We start from the raw sequence: 14,502 nt of genomic DNA, 5'->3' as shown, positions 1-14,502 counted from the left end.
CCTACTAATAATAATATTATAAATGTGAATGTAAGTTTGTTTGTTACGCTTTCACGCGAAAACTACTTAACCGATCATCATGAAACTTTGTACACATATTCTTGGAGGTATTAGAAGTAACATAGGATACTTTTTATTAAAAAAAATTATTATTTTTTTTTAATAAAAAGCATTTTCTATATTTATTGTTTCAGGTTAGGTGTCATTTCTGTGGTTAATTCGTGATTTTAATTCTTACTCTGTTTTTCTTTAAAAATGCCTCGGAAGCGGAAATCTGGTCTATCCAAAAATCCGTCGCGGGCCCGTGTCGCCAAAGTTGCACGAAATCAATTAATGACTTCAATGCGAGCGAAGCCGCGGGTAAAAGCTAGTTAAATATAAAAGCAGCAATCGCAATAAAATGATTCATATAATTCGTCTTGATTTACTTTTACTGAAAATATACCACACTAACCATGATCAAATCAACAATCTCCTTGGCCAGATCGCCAATTAAAGAAAGTCACGGGGATCTTTTTTGTCGCCACTGTATATATAGCGACTATAGCAAATACACGATGCCCAATATATAGTTTAGTATAAGTTTATTACGTGTTAAAAACATCCTCTATGAAAAAAATGTTCCGTCAAAAGTATATTAATTGTTTTTTACAAATTTTACACCTTGAGATTATTTCGGGGATTGGAATTTTATGTTTTTTTAAGCGGTACCACATTATTTTCTGTTCTTATTTGGAATCAACTATTTTTTTGCGTAGGGCGTGTAAAATGTGTGAGGGGTTGCATTACAATGTTTTTTTAAAATCTAGCATTTCTGCAAGAATGCACAAATCCGAATTCAAGAGCATTGCTGAAGAGTGGGCGATGCCTAGTTAGTCCAAACAATAGAGCAAATCAGTGATTTTGTGACAAAAATACGTAGCAGACGGACTGTGCCGTCATGTAAAAGACAGTCTGTAGATATATGGTTATAGGTTTTCTACTCCAATTTGCCATTAATTAATTTTGTATAAAAATGTTTATAAAAAATTAATTAATGGTAAATTGGAGTAGGAAATATATAGGCATCATCATATAACTTTAATCTAAGAGATTCCAATCCTACTTATCAAAATTTTATAAATCTAATAATATTTAATAATTAAATTCTTTTTCGTTAGATAAAACTACCTCCAAATCGTTAAGAGATCGAAGTATACAGTAATTTTGATTGTTTATACAGTTGTCATATAACAATAAACATTTTAAAATGGATGAAATAACTAATGCCATTTAATTTACGAGTAAACAATCAAAATAAAATTCAAAGAGAAGCGCGACTTCTAACATGATATCACCAGGATATGTTCTAAACAAACATAAAAAATAATATGTTAGTGACCTGTATTCAAGTAGTTCATCATAAAAATATTGTAGGTTATCAAAATCGCTTTAGCGGCTCCCGCCTACCCAGTAAATAGTCTAGAGTCGTTCTCTTGTGCATGAACATATGAAATTCAAGACACCTTTTTTTGTAAAATGTTAGGCGAGTCCGAAAATAATAAAAATTTTTAAAAATCCATAGGCGTTCTACATTTTATAACAAAAACATCGACTGACTCACGTCTAACTACGCCACTGGCGGCAGATAAAAATTGACTTTATACTAAAAATGCAGCTCTTTACCAACGTACAATAAATGCCAAATTTTAAAAACCTAATCGTTCCAAATTTACATTAAATATTTATTAATATATATTTTTTTAATTTTCAACGCCGTGTATCTCGGAATCTAAGAATTTCCGGTCACATGTTTATAGGAATTTTTTTCATGAGAAACTATGTCCTAAAGTTAAGGACCGTTCTTACCCTGTATGTATGCTTCCTATCTTTCCTCTACTTGGTCTTGGCAATAGGCAACTGACTGCAGGAAGCGTAGCGGATAAAACCAATGAATATTTATATGATTTTTATATTTGTTTAAAGTTATAATAAAAATTGATATTAATTATAAACAGTGTGTCTGCGTTGAGGTGGACATAAGCCCTTAAGTTGTTATCTTATTGTCAATAAAATTATATTGATATAGATTTTTTACAAATTTTGTATTTAGTAATAGTTTATTCTGACAGTAATATGTTCATATTTTAGGTGCCTCTATCACAATTTAGGAAAGTCAGATGTTTTTGTACTGAGTCTACCTTGGGAAGAAGTTAATAAAGAAAGCTGCAGGAAATTAGGAACCATTAACAAAGTAATTGCAGCGGACGTGGTTTATGACTCTGAACTTTTTAACCCATTAATTAGTGCATTAAAGTGTCTTGTCAGCGTTTGTTCTGTAGACGAATTTATTTTTTCTTGCACGGAAAGGAATAAATCTACTTTAGAGGACTTCCTTGTCCGTGTTGGTAAGTTTCGTTTTTTTTTATTAAGAAGTGAGGTAAAAAACATCTAAACGTATTATGTATTTACAAACTCGGGAAAGTTCTTTGGAGGATAAACCAAAATCTATTAAAAATATCTATTAGTAAAATCTTTTGCAAACTTGCAATAAAAATTACGCTATATTGCAATATATATATTTTTTCCTATATTTTTATATGTCAGCAACGGACTTCGTAGTCAAGTATTTTTACTTAAATGAAATATACAGAGTTAATGAAAAGTTTTGCCAAACTTTAGTGGCGTATTCTATTCTACCGATGAAAATAATCAACTTTTGCCCTAAAAAAATTTTTGAGAGGATGTTTCCCTACGGAGATACAGGGTGTTAAATGTTTAAAATATTTATATGATTTTTCCTTCATTGGCAAAAAATACACTCCAGTGGCATAGTTAGGGGGAGTAAGGGACCTTTTTTGAAAAAAAAAATCGTACGCCACTGGTTTTTTAAATAATTGAATTGAATTATTTTTTGGGGGCTACCTCAAAACTATGGTATATCGTACTCCAGTTCCCAATATAGAAGTACTTCGACAGCGCATTGTAGAGGGTTTCGCAACATACACAATACGACTGGAATTATGAGGCGTGTAAGATGATCAATGCGGAGACGCTGCGTAGCATGCATTGTATCCTAAGGACAGCATTTTGAATATTTCTTGTGATGTATAGTATTTTGAAATCTCTCAAAAATATTAGGTATTGAATTTATCGTTACACATTTAGCATTCAATAGAGAATGGTAAATAGCAACGTAGGTACTTAAGTATCTTCTTATTTATTTTCCTAATTATCTAAAGACAATTTTAAGAATACTTTACGAGAATACTTTATACAAATTGATTGTACATTTTAAAAACATTTAACATTCATTGTGGCGTACGATGTTTTTTCAAACAAGGTCCCCAACTCCCCCAATAACTACGCCACTGGAGTGTATTTTGGAATAAGTTATCCATAAAAAAATAGTCCCTACTAAAAAAATGTTATCCCCCAAATTTTATCACTTAATCTTTTATGGCAGTGATGTTGCAGGAAAAACAATATAAATATTTCAAACTTTTAACACCCTGTATTTCCGTAGGGAAGCGTCCTGTCAGAATTTTTTATAGAGCCCAACTTTATGATTAAAGTTTGGCAAAACTTATCATTAACACCCTGTATATTTTATTTAATTAATATTTTATGTTGCATCACGTTGACAACTAGACAAAATTAATTATTTTCTTACTGAAATACTATTAGAAACGATAAAAAACAAAACATATTTTATAGTCTTTCCGAAGTCAGTTGAACATGTAAAAAAACGTCTGGCAATAAAATTTAATGAGTTTCAAAGGCGTCCCTAAAAAAGTTTTCTGATAAAGGTAAAAGATAATTTGTATATAATATGCGGAAAATTTCTATTATACCGGGTAGAAAAGTACCGATGGTCTATCTGAAGTTACGTGAGAGCGATAAAGTAAGCCATAGAAATCCATGTGATAGACAAGGATGGGTATAGTGAAGGCGTCTAATAGTCACCGCCCACAACGGGCGGTATTTGTATTTCGTTTGTTCGCGCTCGCGTTCTTCAACTGGGCGTATACATTTCTACCACCTCCACGTTCAGTTCGACCAGACCTGTATATGGGTATGGTTCAATAAATATGGGAAGTTTTTCAAATATTTCAATGCCGAGTTGCTGATAAACAATGATAAACAGTTACGTCTACGCTCGAGATAATGCGATTACTGATTGGTTGAACAGAATCTCGTGAAAAATTACAGCTATCAGCGAACGCATAATCGACGGTCACGTGGCTTGTAAACATTCATGAAGGCTCTGTTCAAGATGAAGATACACTCTGTACGCATTGTGTTGAAAAATGTAACTAATTACACAACAAATAATTAAAAAACGCTTTTAGTATCCATATTAATACAGATATTTAAAACCATGAACATTCCTGGAGCAACATAATATAGTCGGCTGCCAAGCAAAAAAGTAAAAGATCCTTAAACCAAATGATTTCAATAAATCTATTAAAGAAGAATATACATATAAGTATGTTTTATATTTTCGTGTATTGAAATAATTTTTTATTTATACTAATTTATTATACAGGATGATTCAGAACTTACCAAAAAAAAAATCTGGATGTACAGGAGACTCTTACAAATACAATTTTGTAAAGAAAAAATTAAAAAAACAGTTCGAAAATGATTGAATGAATTCAACGGCTTTTGCCGCTATTGTTATTTTAATTAATACAATTAATTTGTGGTTTTAAATAATAAAATAATTTGACATACCTGATGTTACAACAATTGTTCAAAATTTTGTCCACCGATACGTAAACACATTTGGTTCCGTCTTACTCAGTTTCTACGAACTAACACACATGTTATCTTGCTTCACCATAACACAAATGCTGCACCATAGTACAAAAATGTTGTCTTGCTTCCCTGTATAGATCACATTTAGCTACGCGACCTAGAAAATAATTATAAAATAATTGTTTTAAATTGTTGTTCATTTCAATGATTTGGGTTCAATTTTTTTATAAGAATACCACACCAAAATTGTACGAAATTTTCCGGTCATTACAATGAAATCTGTAAAAAATACGTGATCCTTCGTTCTCCTTATTTACTTTGATAACCTCTTGTTATCCTTAAGAACACTTAGGCAACCGAAATATACTTACCATTTAAAAGAAGTTCTCCATGTGTCTAAATTCCATTATCATTAAATCTAACTTGCATTTATTTTTTCAAACTTTTTCTCTATACCGTCTAATTTTAGGTGAAGCATCCTTTGCCATAGAAGAACTGCAAATACCTCGTCAAAACAATTTTATATGGCCTAATGACACACGAATTCGCTTGCTCCGTTTTACCGCAAAGTAATTATAAGGAACGACATAGCTATGGATTTATTTTTAATAAAAAACACGTTTTCTTTGCAACAGTGTTTTAATTAAATAAATTATTTTACTGCTACCAAATTAAAAAAACTAACAAAAACATATAGTCAAGGAGCATTTCAGTCACTAATAAATAGAAAATTAGTAATAAAAAGAAAGTAGGTGTGGAATATGAGAATAAGAGCAATAGTTTTACCGTTCATAAATTAAAACAGTACAAACATCTGCAACACACGGATCTCGTTTCAAACACTTTCCAAGTGAGCCATAAAAATGATTATTTATTCGTACAAATTGACTGATTTTAACTGGTTCAAACACTGCTATTTATTCTTTAATTGGATTTAGTCCATAAATGTAAAATATATTAAACAGGCGGAAAAACAGACATTATAGAAGAAATTAAACTTAATGTGAAAATCTGGGGATTATTTTTTAAAAATCTGAATATTTAAGAAAAAATTACAAGTCTCATATTAGAAATAACTAAATAGGATATCTGTATTAAGTAAATATTTTAAATTAATATTTAAATCTATAATTTATTGAAATTGTAGTCGCGTTAATTATAATTCTTAAAAGAAAACTTTTAGATATTAAATTTTATTTATTAATATTCTTCTGTAGATGTAAACTATCAAATTAAAAACAAACAAATTTTTCTATAATTTTCTGTACAACACTGAGATCTTAAGAAAAAAGTAACAAACTCTTAATGATAAACAAAGTTTACGTCTTCACCGTTTAACTTAAAATAATTAGTTAGTCACGGATTTATTCCTAAGCTGTTCTCAATTGGTTTATTTCTTTAAATACATATCTATATTTAATAAAAGTAGGCATATCATTAACAATTTGCAAAAATACATGAAGAACCAGAAAGTCGACTGAGTCAGAATGTAACCAAAAAATGCAAGCAAATCAGAGCAGCAACTTTATCAGAATGTCGGAGATCCGAGACGGGAAACTAAATTATCCAAATTCTTTCTACAATTCTTGAGCAAGTCAAACCTTTTTTAATTTAGTCTGACATAAAAACAAATAAAGTGCATAATATAATTTCCACATGAGCACCACCTGATCGAAAAAGCGATGTTTCGGTTGATTCAGACAGATCTAGTAAGCGATGGACTTGTTTGTTAGTTGCTAGTAACTCACAAATAAATAAATAAATACCGGTTCCAGTTGTCACATAGTAAGTAAAATGGATAAACAGAGGACGTCTTGTATCATGACTTCAACAGTCACCCGACATTAATCCCCTCGATTATTTTACCTGGAACCATATGAAGCAGCTGGAATACTCTTCTCCAACAAATACAAGGAAGGAACTGATATAATGCATTCAAAATTCTAGTGAATTTATTAAACCCAAGGTCATTATTCCGCAGATGCTTCGAACAGAAGAACTTCCAATTCGTACATCTACTTTAATTTCTGTTTACTGCTTATTAATATATTCTTCTACAGTTACAGTTTGACCACTTAATCATTTGGCTACATGTCACAAGATAGGTACTACAGCTTATTTATTTCTGTTTGAATTGTAAAAAAGATTTGAAAACTCTTGTGATAGAAAAAAATTTCTGAGGCATTGTATAAGAAAAAAATTACACCAACCTTCTGTATTCGAAAATATCCCGCCTCTGATAAACCTACAGGACATTAAAACCTATTTTTTTTTTCAATTTATTCAATATTTCTTATAAACGAACTGATTTTCAAACAAACTTCTCATTACAAGACATTTTTTGATATAAATTAAACCGCGCCACCGGTGCCAGTGGCATGGCTTCATTTTACTTTATTCTGAGAAAAATGGGCACTCCAGAAAATACTGTTCTTAGGAAATGTTAACGCAATTGTTTACCAAGAGCAGCGCTTCAATTATTAAAGGTATTCAGTGTTTACATAGAGCAAAATATATTTTTTTATTATTATACCTGACTAGAAATCAATGAATCAGTAGATGAAGAGCAGCACGCCATTTATCTTGACAAACGTAAACATGAAAGCCGAATGTCGTCGTGCATGCATAATTTCTCATTGCTCCACTATTCCACTTTAACTTTGTCTAAGCGGAAATTTGTTACAATTTAAAGAGATTTTTTCCAAGTTCAAAAAAAAAATTGTTAGGGAAAGTTGTAGAAAGCAATGACCTACACTGGGAACTGCTGTCATCAAGGTATTGTCTGATGTTTATTATTATTACTGAAATACAATATCCTGTTAACAATAGCTGATGAGAATTAATAATTACTTAGCGGACATTTCGTTGTCGTACTGAAAATAAATATAATTTGTCAGTTAATGATGCCCTCTTTGTTTTCACACAAAGGAATATAGAAACAATGGAAAGGTATTTGATTATATTGGTGATAAACTATATTATAATATTACTAATATGTCAGTTTTTCCAATTTACAATTAAAAACTATGTTCACTTTGGTTAATGATTTAACTTTAATGCAATTTATTCCCAAAATACTGGCTGAATACTGGTTATAATTTTCAATTAGCTTTCTAAGTTCATGTCATAATTTTAGGAGGTTATTACTTAAAATTACACAGGTCAACATTTGATCTAAGAGTAATCAGCGGACCTGACCAGAGTACTGCTAGGTTTTTTGGATCACTGATTCCGAATCCGAGGTTGGCTAAGCTCCATCACGTCAGGTTCAAGGTCTTTTGAAGGTCAAATGGCCAAAAATGGTCTGAAAAATCTGAAAAAATTCATACGTATGTTTTTGGAGTAGCCAAGTTCAAAGCCGCTGCTATTTTTACCATTCAAATACATCTAAAAGTCGTATGAAGGTGATTTGGAGGTCAAATCGAGAAATATGGTCTAAAAAATCTGAGAAAATTTATACGTTTGTTATTGGAGTAGCTGAGTTAAAATCCGCTATCAGTTTCACCCCTGAAGGACATCTGAAGGTCATATTAAGGTCATATCAAGGTCATTTGAAGGTCTAATCGAGAAAATCGGTCTAAAAAATCTGAAAAAATTTATACGTATATTTTTGGGCTATCTGAGTTCAAAGCCGCTGTTATTTTCACCATTTAAGTACATCTAAAAGTCGTATCAAGGTCATGTCGAGGTCATTTGTAGGTCAAATCGAGAAAATCGGTCTAAAAAATCTGAAAAAATGTACACGTATATATACGACTCCTGACTGAATGAAGCGAAAACATAAAGGATGCTAGCCAGTTAAGGCAAGACGAGTGAATGTCCTAGCCAGTTAAGTCATGAACAAGAGTGTGTCCAGCCAGTTAAGGCAAGATGAGTGAATGTTCCGACCAGTTAAGGCAGGAAAAAGAGTGTGTCCAGCCACTTAAGGCAAGACGACTGAATGTCCCGGCCAGTTAAGGCAGGAACATAAGCGCGTCCAGACAATTAAGTCAAGACGATTGAATGTCCCGGCCAGTTAAGGCAAGAACAGTAACGTGTGCAGCCATTAAGCTGAGACTTTCACCCCATTTACACCATACTGTTTTTAAAATTGTTTTCAATAAATGAATCTCCTTGCATAGCATACAAATTAATCGTCAGCTTTGAATCGTTTGCGTTTAGTTTCAAACGATCTTCTAATTGATTTTCTTTTATGTTCTACGTTTGTGTCTCTTTTTAAACACCAGCAATAGTTGGCCAACATATTCTTTCCTCAAACACCCTGATATCTTTTCTCAAAGTCACTCAGGTCCTGATGCATTCTTTCATCTTGTTCGTCACTGAATGCCCCTAGATTTTCTGGAAAGAAATCAAGATGAGAATCAAGAAAGTGGAATTTAAGGTTCATTAAACATCCTAATTTTTGGAAATTGTTTACCATTGTTACAACACTATTTTTGTAGTCGGGGTCTTTATTATTGCCTAAAAACTTTTTCGTGACTTCCCTAAATTTTTTCAGATTTTTTATACCGATTTTCTCGATTAGACCTTCAAATGACCTTGATATGACTTTCATATGACCTTCATATGTCCTTCAGGGGCGAAACTGCCAGCGGATTTTAACTCAGCTACTCCAAAAACATACGTATAAATTTTCTCAGATTTGTTAGACCATATTTTTCGATTTGACCTCCAAATCACCTTGATACGACCTTTAGATGTCTTTGAATGGTAAAAAATAGCAGCGGCTTTGAACTCGGCTACCCCAAAAACATACATATGAATTTTTTCAGATTATTTAGACCATTTTTGGCCATTTGACTTTCAAATGACCTTGAACCTGACGTGATAGAGCTTAGCCAACCTCGGATTCGGAATCAGCGATCCGAAAAACCTATAAGTACCCTGGTCAGGTCCGGTGATTATTCTTAGATCAAATATTGACCTGTCTTATTTTAAACTGAAAAACCTTTATGCATCAAGTTTCTAAATCATTGTATTTTCAGATATAGATATTGAAATTAAAAATATATTTTTATACAATTTATACAAATATCTCTTAATATAATTAATGTAAATAGATGAAACTTGAACCAATAATTTACCTAATTAAAAGTAAAAATTCACTTAATTCATTTACAAATACAAGATACTGCAGCACAATTTAAATAAGATTCCTATAGTTTCGGCACTATTAAATATTTTTTAAAATTTCTTTCACTTTTTATTGATTATTATTATTATTATTGAGTTGAGTTTTATGGTCAGAATCTTTTTGTCCCATCCATTTCGGCCCTAGATGAAAGTTCTTCTAAAAAATTTTCTCCAGAAAGCATGGTGTCCTGGATAAAGCATCAGCATTAACAATGGTTAAGTTCCGCTTTTCAATTTTGAAGCCGTACTCCTGCGAACATCTCAACACTTAGCCTTCTCTTGAATTCTAGCAGTCACTTCAATGAAACATGATCAATTCTCAAGACGACCGACCACTTGCGAAAATATTTCCCAGTTAATAATAATGACAAGTAACCCTCTATCCTGTTCACGCATAGTTAACCTCTTACATAGAGAGGCCTTTGCTAAAATAGTAAATTACCTTCACATAGCTGTATTCTACTTGTTATAAAACACCACCACCAAACTTTAACTTCAAATGATGACTACTGCTCCTTTAAAGTTGGTGTTCGCGAGTCGCTATTTGACACTCTGTTGGACTACACAAAATGGCCGCAGAAGGTTGCGCTGCGGGAGTGGGAATATACACCACGAGGCCGCTCTTCTTTTCGAAACCGAGCACTACAGATGCAACCAACGTGAGGAAGTTTAGAGTCTGTCATGCCAACATGCAGTCTATTGTTAATAAATTTGCTAGTGCTTCACATTTCTTTAGGGATAGTGATTACGGTATTATGGCATTGACTGAAACGTGGCTAAATAGTACTTTACCTTATTCTATGTTTCATTTGCCGTTCTACTTTGGGGGGTGTTGCTCTCTATATTCGATCAGGTATTAAATTCTCTGCTATGCAATTAAATGAGTTTGCATTTGAGGCTCTTGCTGTTAAAATATTTACAAGTACAATTAATTTCATTGTATGTGTCATTTATAATTATAATAAATGTAACTTCTCCTGTAATGAATTTGTTGATCTAGTTAATTATTTTATATTGTTGAATGAACAAAATTTTCTTATTTTAGGTGATCTTAATATTGATTTGCTAGCTTCTTCTAATGACTCTGTTAGATTACTTAGAACATTTGAGGAGTTATCGTGTAAACAAATTATTAATGGTGCTACTAGAATTACCCCAGTTTCAGCCACGTTGGTTGACCATATTATTGTTAATGACACACTTCCTGTTATTGAATCAGGTGTTAGTGATAAATGTTTCGCTTATCATAATTTAATATACTGCACATTGGATGTTTCAATAGAAAAACGTAAAACACTTAAAACATATAGGTCCTTTGCAAATTTTGATGCAAATAATTTTAAGGAAGACCTAAATTCTATCGACTGGACTTCTTTATACCAGAGTGCTAACATTGATTTTAAGGTTGATTATTTTAATTCTTCCATTATTGAGCTGTTTGATAAGCATGCGCCTCTTGTAACTGTTGAGTTTTCCTCGCATAAAAAACGTCAGCCTTGGTTTACTTATACACTATTGCAAATGAAAAAGCTTAAAATAAATGCTTTCAATCGTTATAAATCATTGAGAAATGAAGCCAGTCGAAGATATTATTGCGATTTGAGAAATCAATATAATAATGCTATAGAACAAGAGAAATCTATCTTTTATCGTCAGCGCTTCAGTCTTGTAAAGCATGATGTTAAAATGCTCTGGAGGGAACTGAAAAAGAGTGATCTTATTTGCTATAAGAATGTTAGTACTATCTCAAAAAATATTATCAATCCAGATGCTATTAACAACTATTTTCTAGACTCCATCCCTAATACCACTGCTAATGACGAATATGTCCAATGTTTTTACACCTCTGCTTCGTCAACTAGCATCTTTGAATATTCACCTGTTTCTGTTAATGAAATTGAAAGTTTGATTTATAAACAAAAACCGCATAATACCGGGTTTGATGGTATTTCTGGTAGTATGTTGCAAATATGTACGCCTGTGATTTCCTTTCCTCTAACACATATAATTAATTATTCTTTTGAAACTGGAATTGTTCCATATCAATGGAAAACATCAATTGTTACCCCTATTCCTAAGAAATCGCAAGCTAAAGAATTTGCAGATTTACGACCTATTAGCTTGTTGTCAGTTCCCCTTAAAATTGCGGAACGGGTTATTTATAATCAGCTCATCATTCACTTTAATTCTAATAATGTTCTACCTTCTAACCAATCAGGATTTCGTAAAAATTTTAGTACAGGAACAGTACTTGCGGCTGTGGTTGATGATGCTTTACGAGCTATCGACTCTTCTAAGGTTTTAAGCCTCACGCTTTTAGATATGTCGAAAGCATTTGATTCAATAGATTTTAGCTGCCTATTGGCCAAACTCTTTTTTTATGGAATTCATAATAAATGTCATGATTGGTTTGATTCCTATATTAAAGACAGAATGCAACTTATTAGAATTAAAACTGAAAACGGTTCTTTATTTTCTGAACCTAGAATAATAAAATCTGGAGTGCCACAAGGTTCTGTCCTGGGGCCTTTACTTTTTAGTATATGTACTGCAGACTTTGTGTCGTCAGTAGTGCATACTACTTTGCACATGTATGCAGATGACTTACAAATTTTGTACAGCTTTGAAATTGACAATAAACAAACTGCTGTTGATTAATTCTGACTTGCATCGGATTAAGGAGTTATGCGATAAAAATGCTCTAATGCTTAACCCAAATAAATGTAAAAACCTGGTTATCGGTACTTATCAAAAAAACTAGACAGTTGGGGGATTTTGCTGTTTATATTGACAATTGTCCATTGGAAAACTGTAGTTCAGTAAAGAATCTGGGTCTTGTATTTGATAATGACCTGAAATTCTCACAACATGTTAGTGAATTATGTAAGAAGGCGTTCATCTCCTTTAAGCAAATAGCGCCTTTAAAACGTTATTTGAGCTCTGACATTAAATTAGTATTGGTCGAATCCTTAGTTCTGTCTCATCTAAATTACTGTGATTATGTTTATGGTCCTTTACTTACAAATGCTGATAAATTTAAACTGCAAAGAATTCAAAATTGGTGCATGCGTTTTGTCACATATATACCCTTTCTTCACCATGTTACTCCCTTTATTAGACAGTTCGGTAAATTAAGAATCAGTGAAAGACGTTATGTTCATTTTTGTGTTTTTGTAAATAAGATACTGTGTAATACAACTCCTGACTATCTTTATGAGAAGTTGGTTTGGCGACATGATGTACATGATCGTCAGCTTCGTAATTTACACGATTTGCAAATAATGCGTCATCGAACTGAATATTTTAGATGTTCATTTACCTATTTAGCAGGTATGATATTAAATAATGTACTGGTGCCCCAAGACTTAATACTCCGTAATGCAGCTCTGATTAAGAAACGCATTCGTGAGTTGGTCATGGAAAACGATAACTCCACGAATGCTGCTGTTTTTTAGTTTTAGCTTTTTAATGTTTGACTTAATATTAGTATTAATATAATAGGCGTGTGTGTGCGAGTGTGAGTCTGACTATACTACGTATTTGTATGTGTATTGCACAAGCATGTATGAGTGTTGTGTATGTATATGTAAGTTATACTGTTTTTTACATTGTTTTAATAACACTTTATAATTTATTTATATTATTGCTTTTAATATGTGTAAGTTACTTGACTTTCTGAGGGATAGGCTAATTATCAGTTATCTGTGTCTAGTCCTTTTGTGTATAGCTTGTATATTGTCTTATAACTATGCACAATAAATATTTTTTTTTTTACCTTACCACTTTCAATATTACTGGCATCAGCGTCTACGATAAACGTGTTTCTGGACTTAGGATATGACAGGATTAGAGAAGAATCTATAGCTTCTGGAAAGATTTGGCATATTGTCTTCAGATAAATGGGTGACTATCTTACTGTCTTTAATAAGTAGATGTAGGCTCTTGGTGAATTCGAAACTGGTAATTTGCAATGGGTTTCAGTTTTCTTTGCATCGAGTTGCCCCTTCTTTTGATCCACGTCTTTCCAGTTAACGTACTTCTTTTAATAAGAGCAGTATACGGCTCTGATTCTATAATTGTAACTTCTTCAACGGAGAACTGCGACAAATAGCCTCAATTACTATTTTAGTGGCCGCTACTACGTCTTCTGACGCTTCAACAGTGATAATCGGAAGATATCCTACTTCAGGGAAATACGTTAGAATTTCATTAGTCTCTTTGGAAGGTCCAACAAACTTATGATAGATATAATATTAAGGCCAAGAATAACGACATCGATGATTCTACTACCAGGACATTTTATTGGAAAGTACTTATCCCCAAAGTTATCGCCTATATTCACGTTCTCAATTTAAGGTACAGTAAGTAAATTCTTTAATAAGTCTTACTCTTGCGTGCCATCAATGAAGCTACTGACTACTAGCTGTTCCTAGAACTCTCTAGGTGCAGGTTACTATTAGCAATGTTGTTTTGTCCTCCTCGAACCAGCTGTTGTGGCTGCCTCGAATTGTTTTATGTAACTACTGCATGATATTTTTCTTCCATGACTGATGTTGCCTCGCACCTCACTCTTTGAGTTTATCCTTCCACATTATTATTATTTTACTGTAAATTGTTCTTAATTTCATT

At 32.4% G+C, this 14,502-nt stretch overlaps 1 protein-coding gene across 2 annotated transcripts in view; it reads left to right on the top strand.

Annotated features, from left to right (window-relative positions):
- The window catches only part of LOC108904649 (protein-lysine N-methyltransferase EEF2KMT), a 15,901-nt gene extending 10,535 nt beyond the window's left edge, over positions 1-5,366 (top strand). For both annotated transcript variants that reach the window (XM_018707282.1, XM_018707283.1), the window contains exons 4-5: positions 2,131-2,387; positions 5,210-5,366. In XM_018707282.1, the coding sequence (XP_018562798.1) occupies positions 2,131-2,387; positions 5,210-5,313 (361 nt within the window). In that variant the 3' untranslated portion in view covers positions 5,314-5,366. The remainder of the gene's footprint in view (positions 1-2,130; positions 2,388-5,209) is intronic.
- The last annotated feature ends 9,136 nt before the right edge of the window (positions 5,367-14,502 follow it).

The sequence above is a fragment of the Anoplophora glabripennis genome, unplaced genomic scaffold (genome assembly GCF_000390285.2).
Source record: "Anoplophora glabripennis isolate ALB-LARVAE unplaced genomic scaffold, Agla_2.0 scaffold210, whole genome shotgun sequence".
Lineage (NCBI taxonomy): Eukaryota > Metazoa > Arthropoda > Insecta > Coleoptera > Cerambycidae > Anoplophora > Anoplophora glabripennis.
This window is presented reverse-complemented; position numbering and strand designations above follow the sequence as displayed.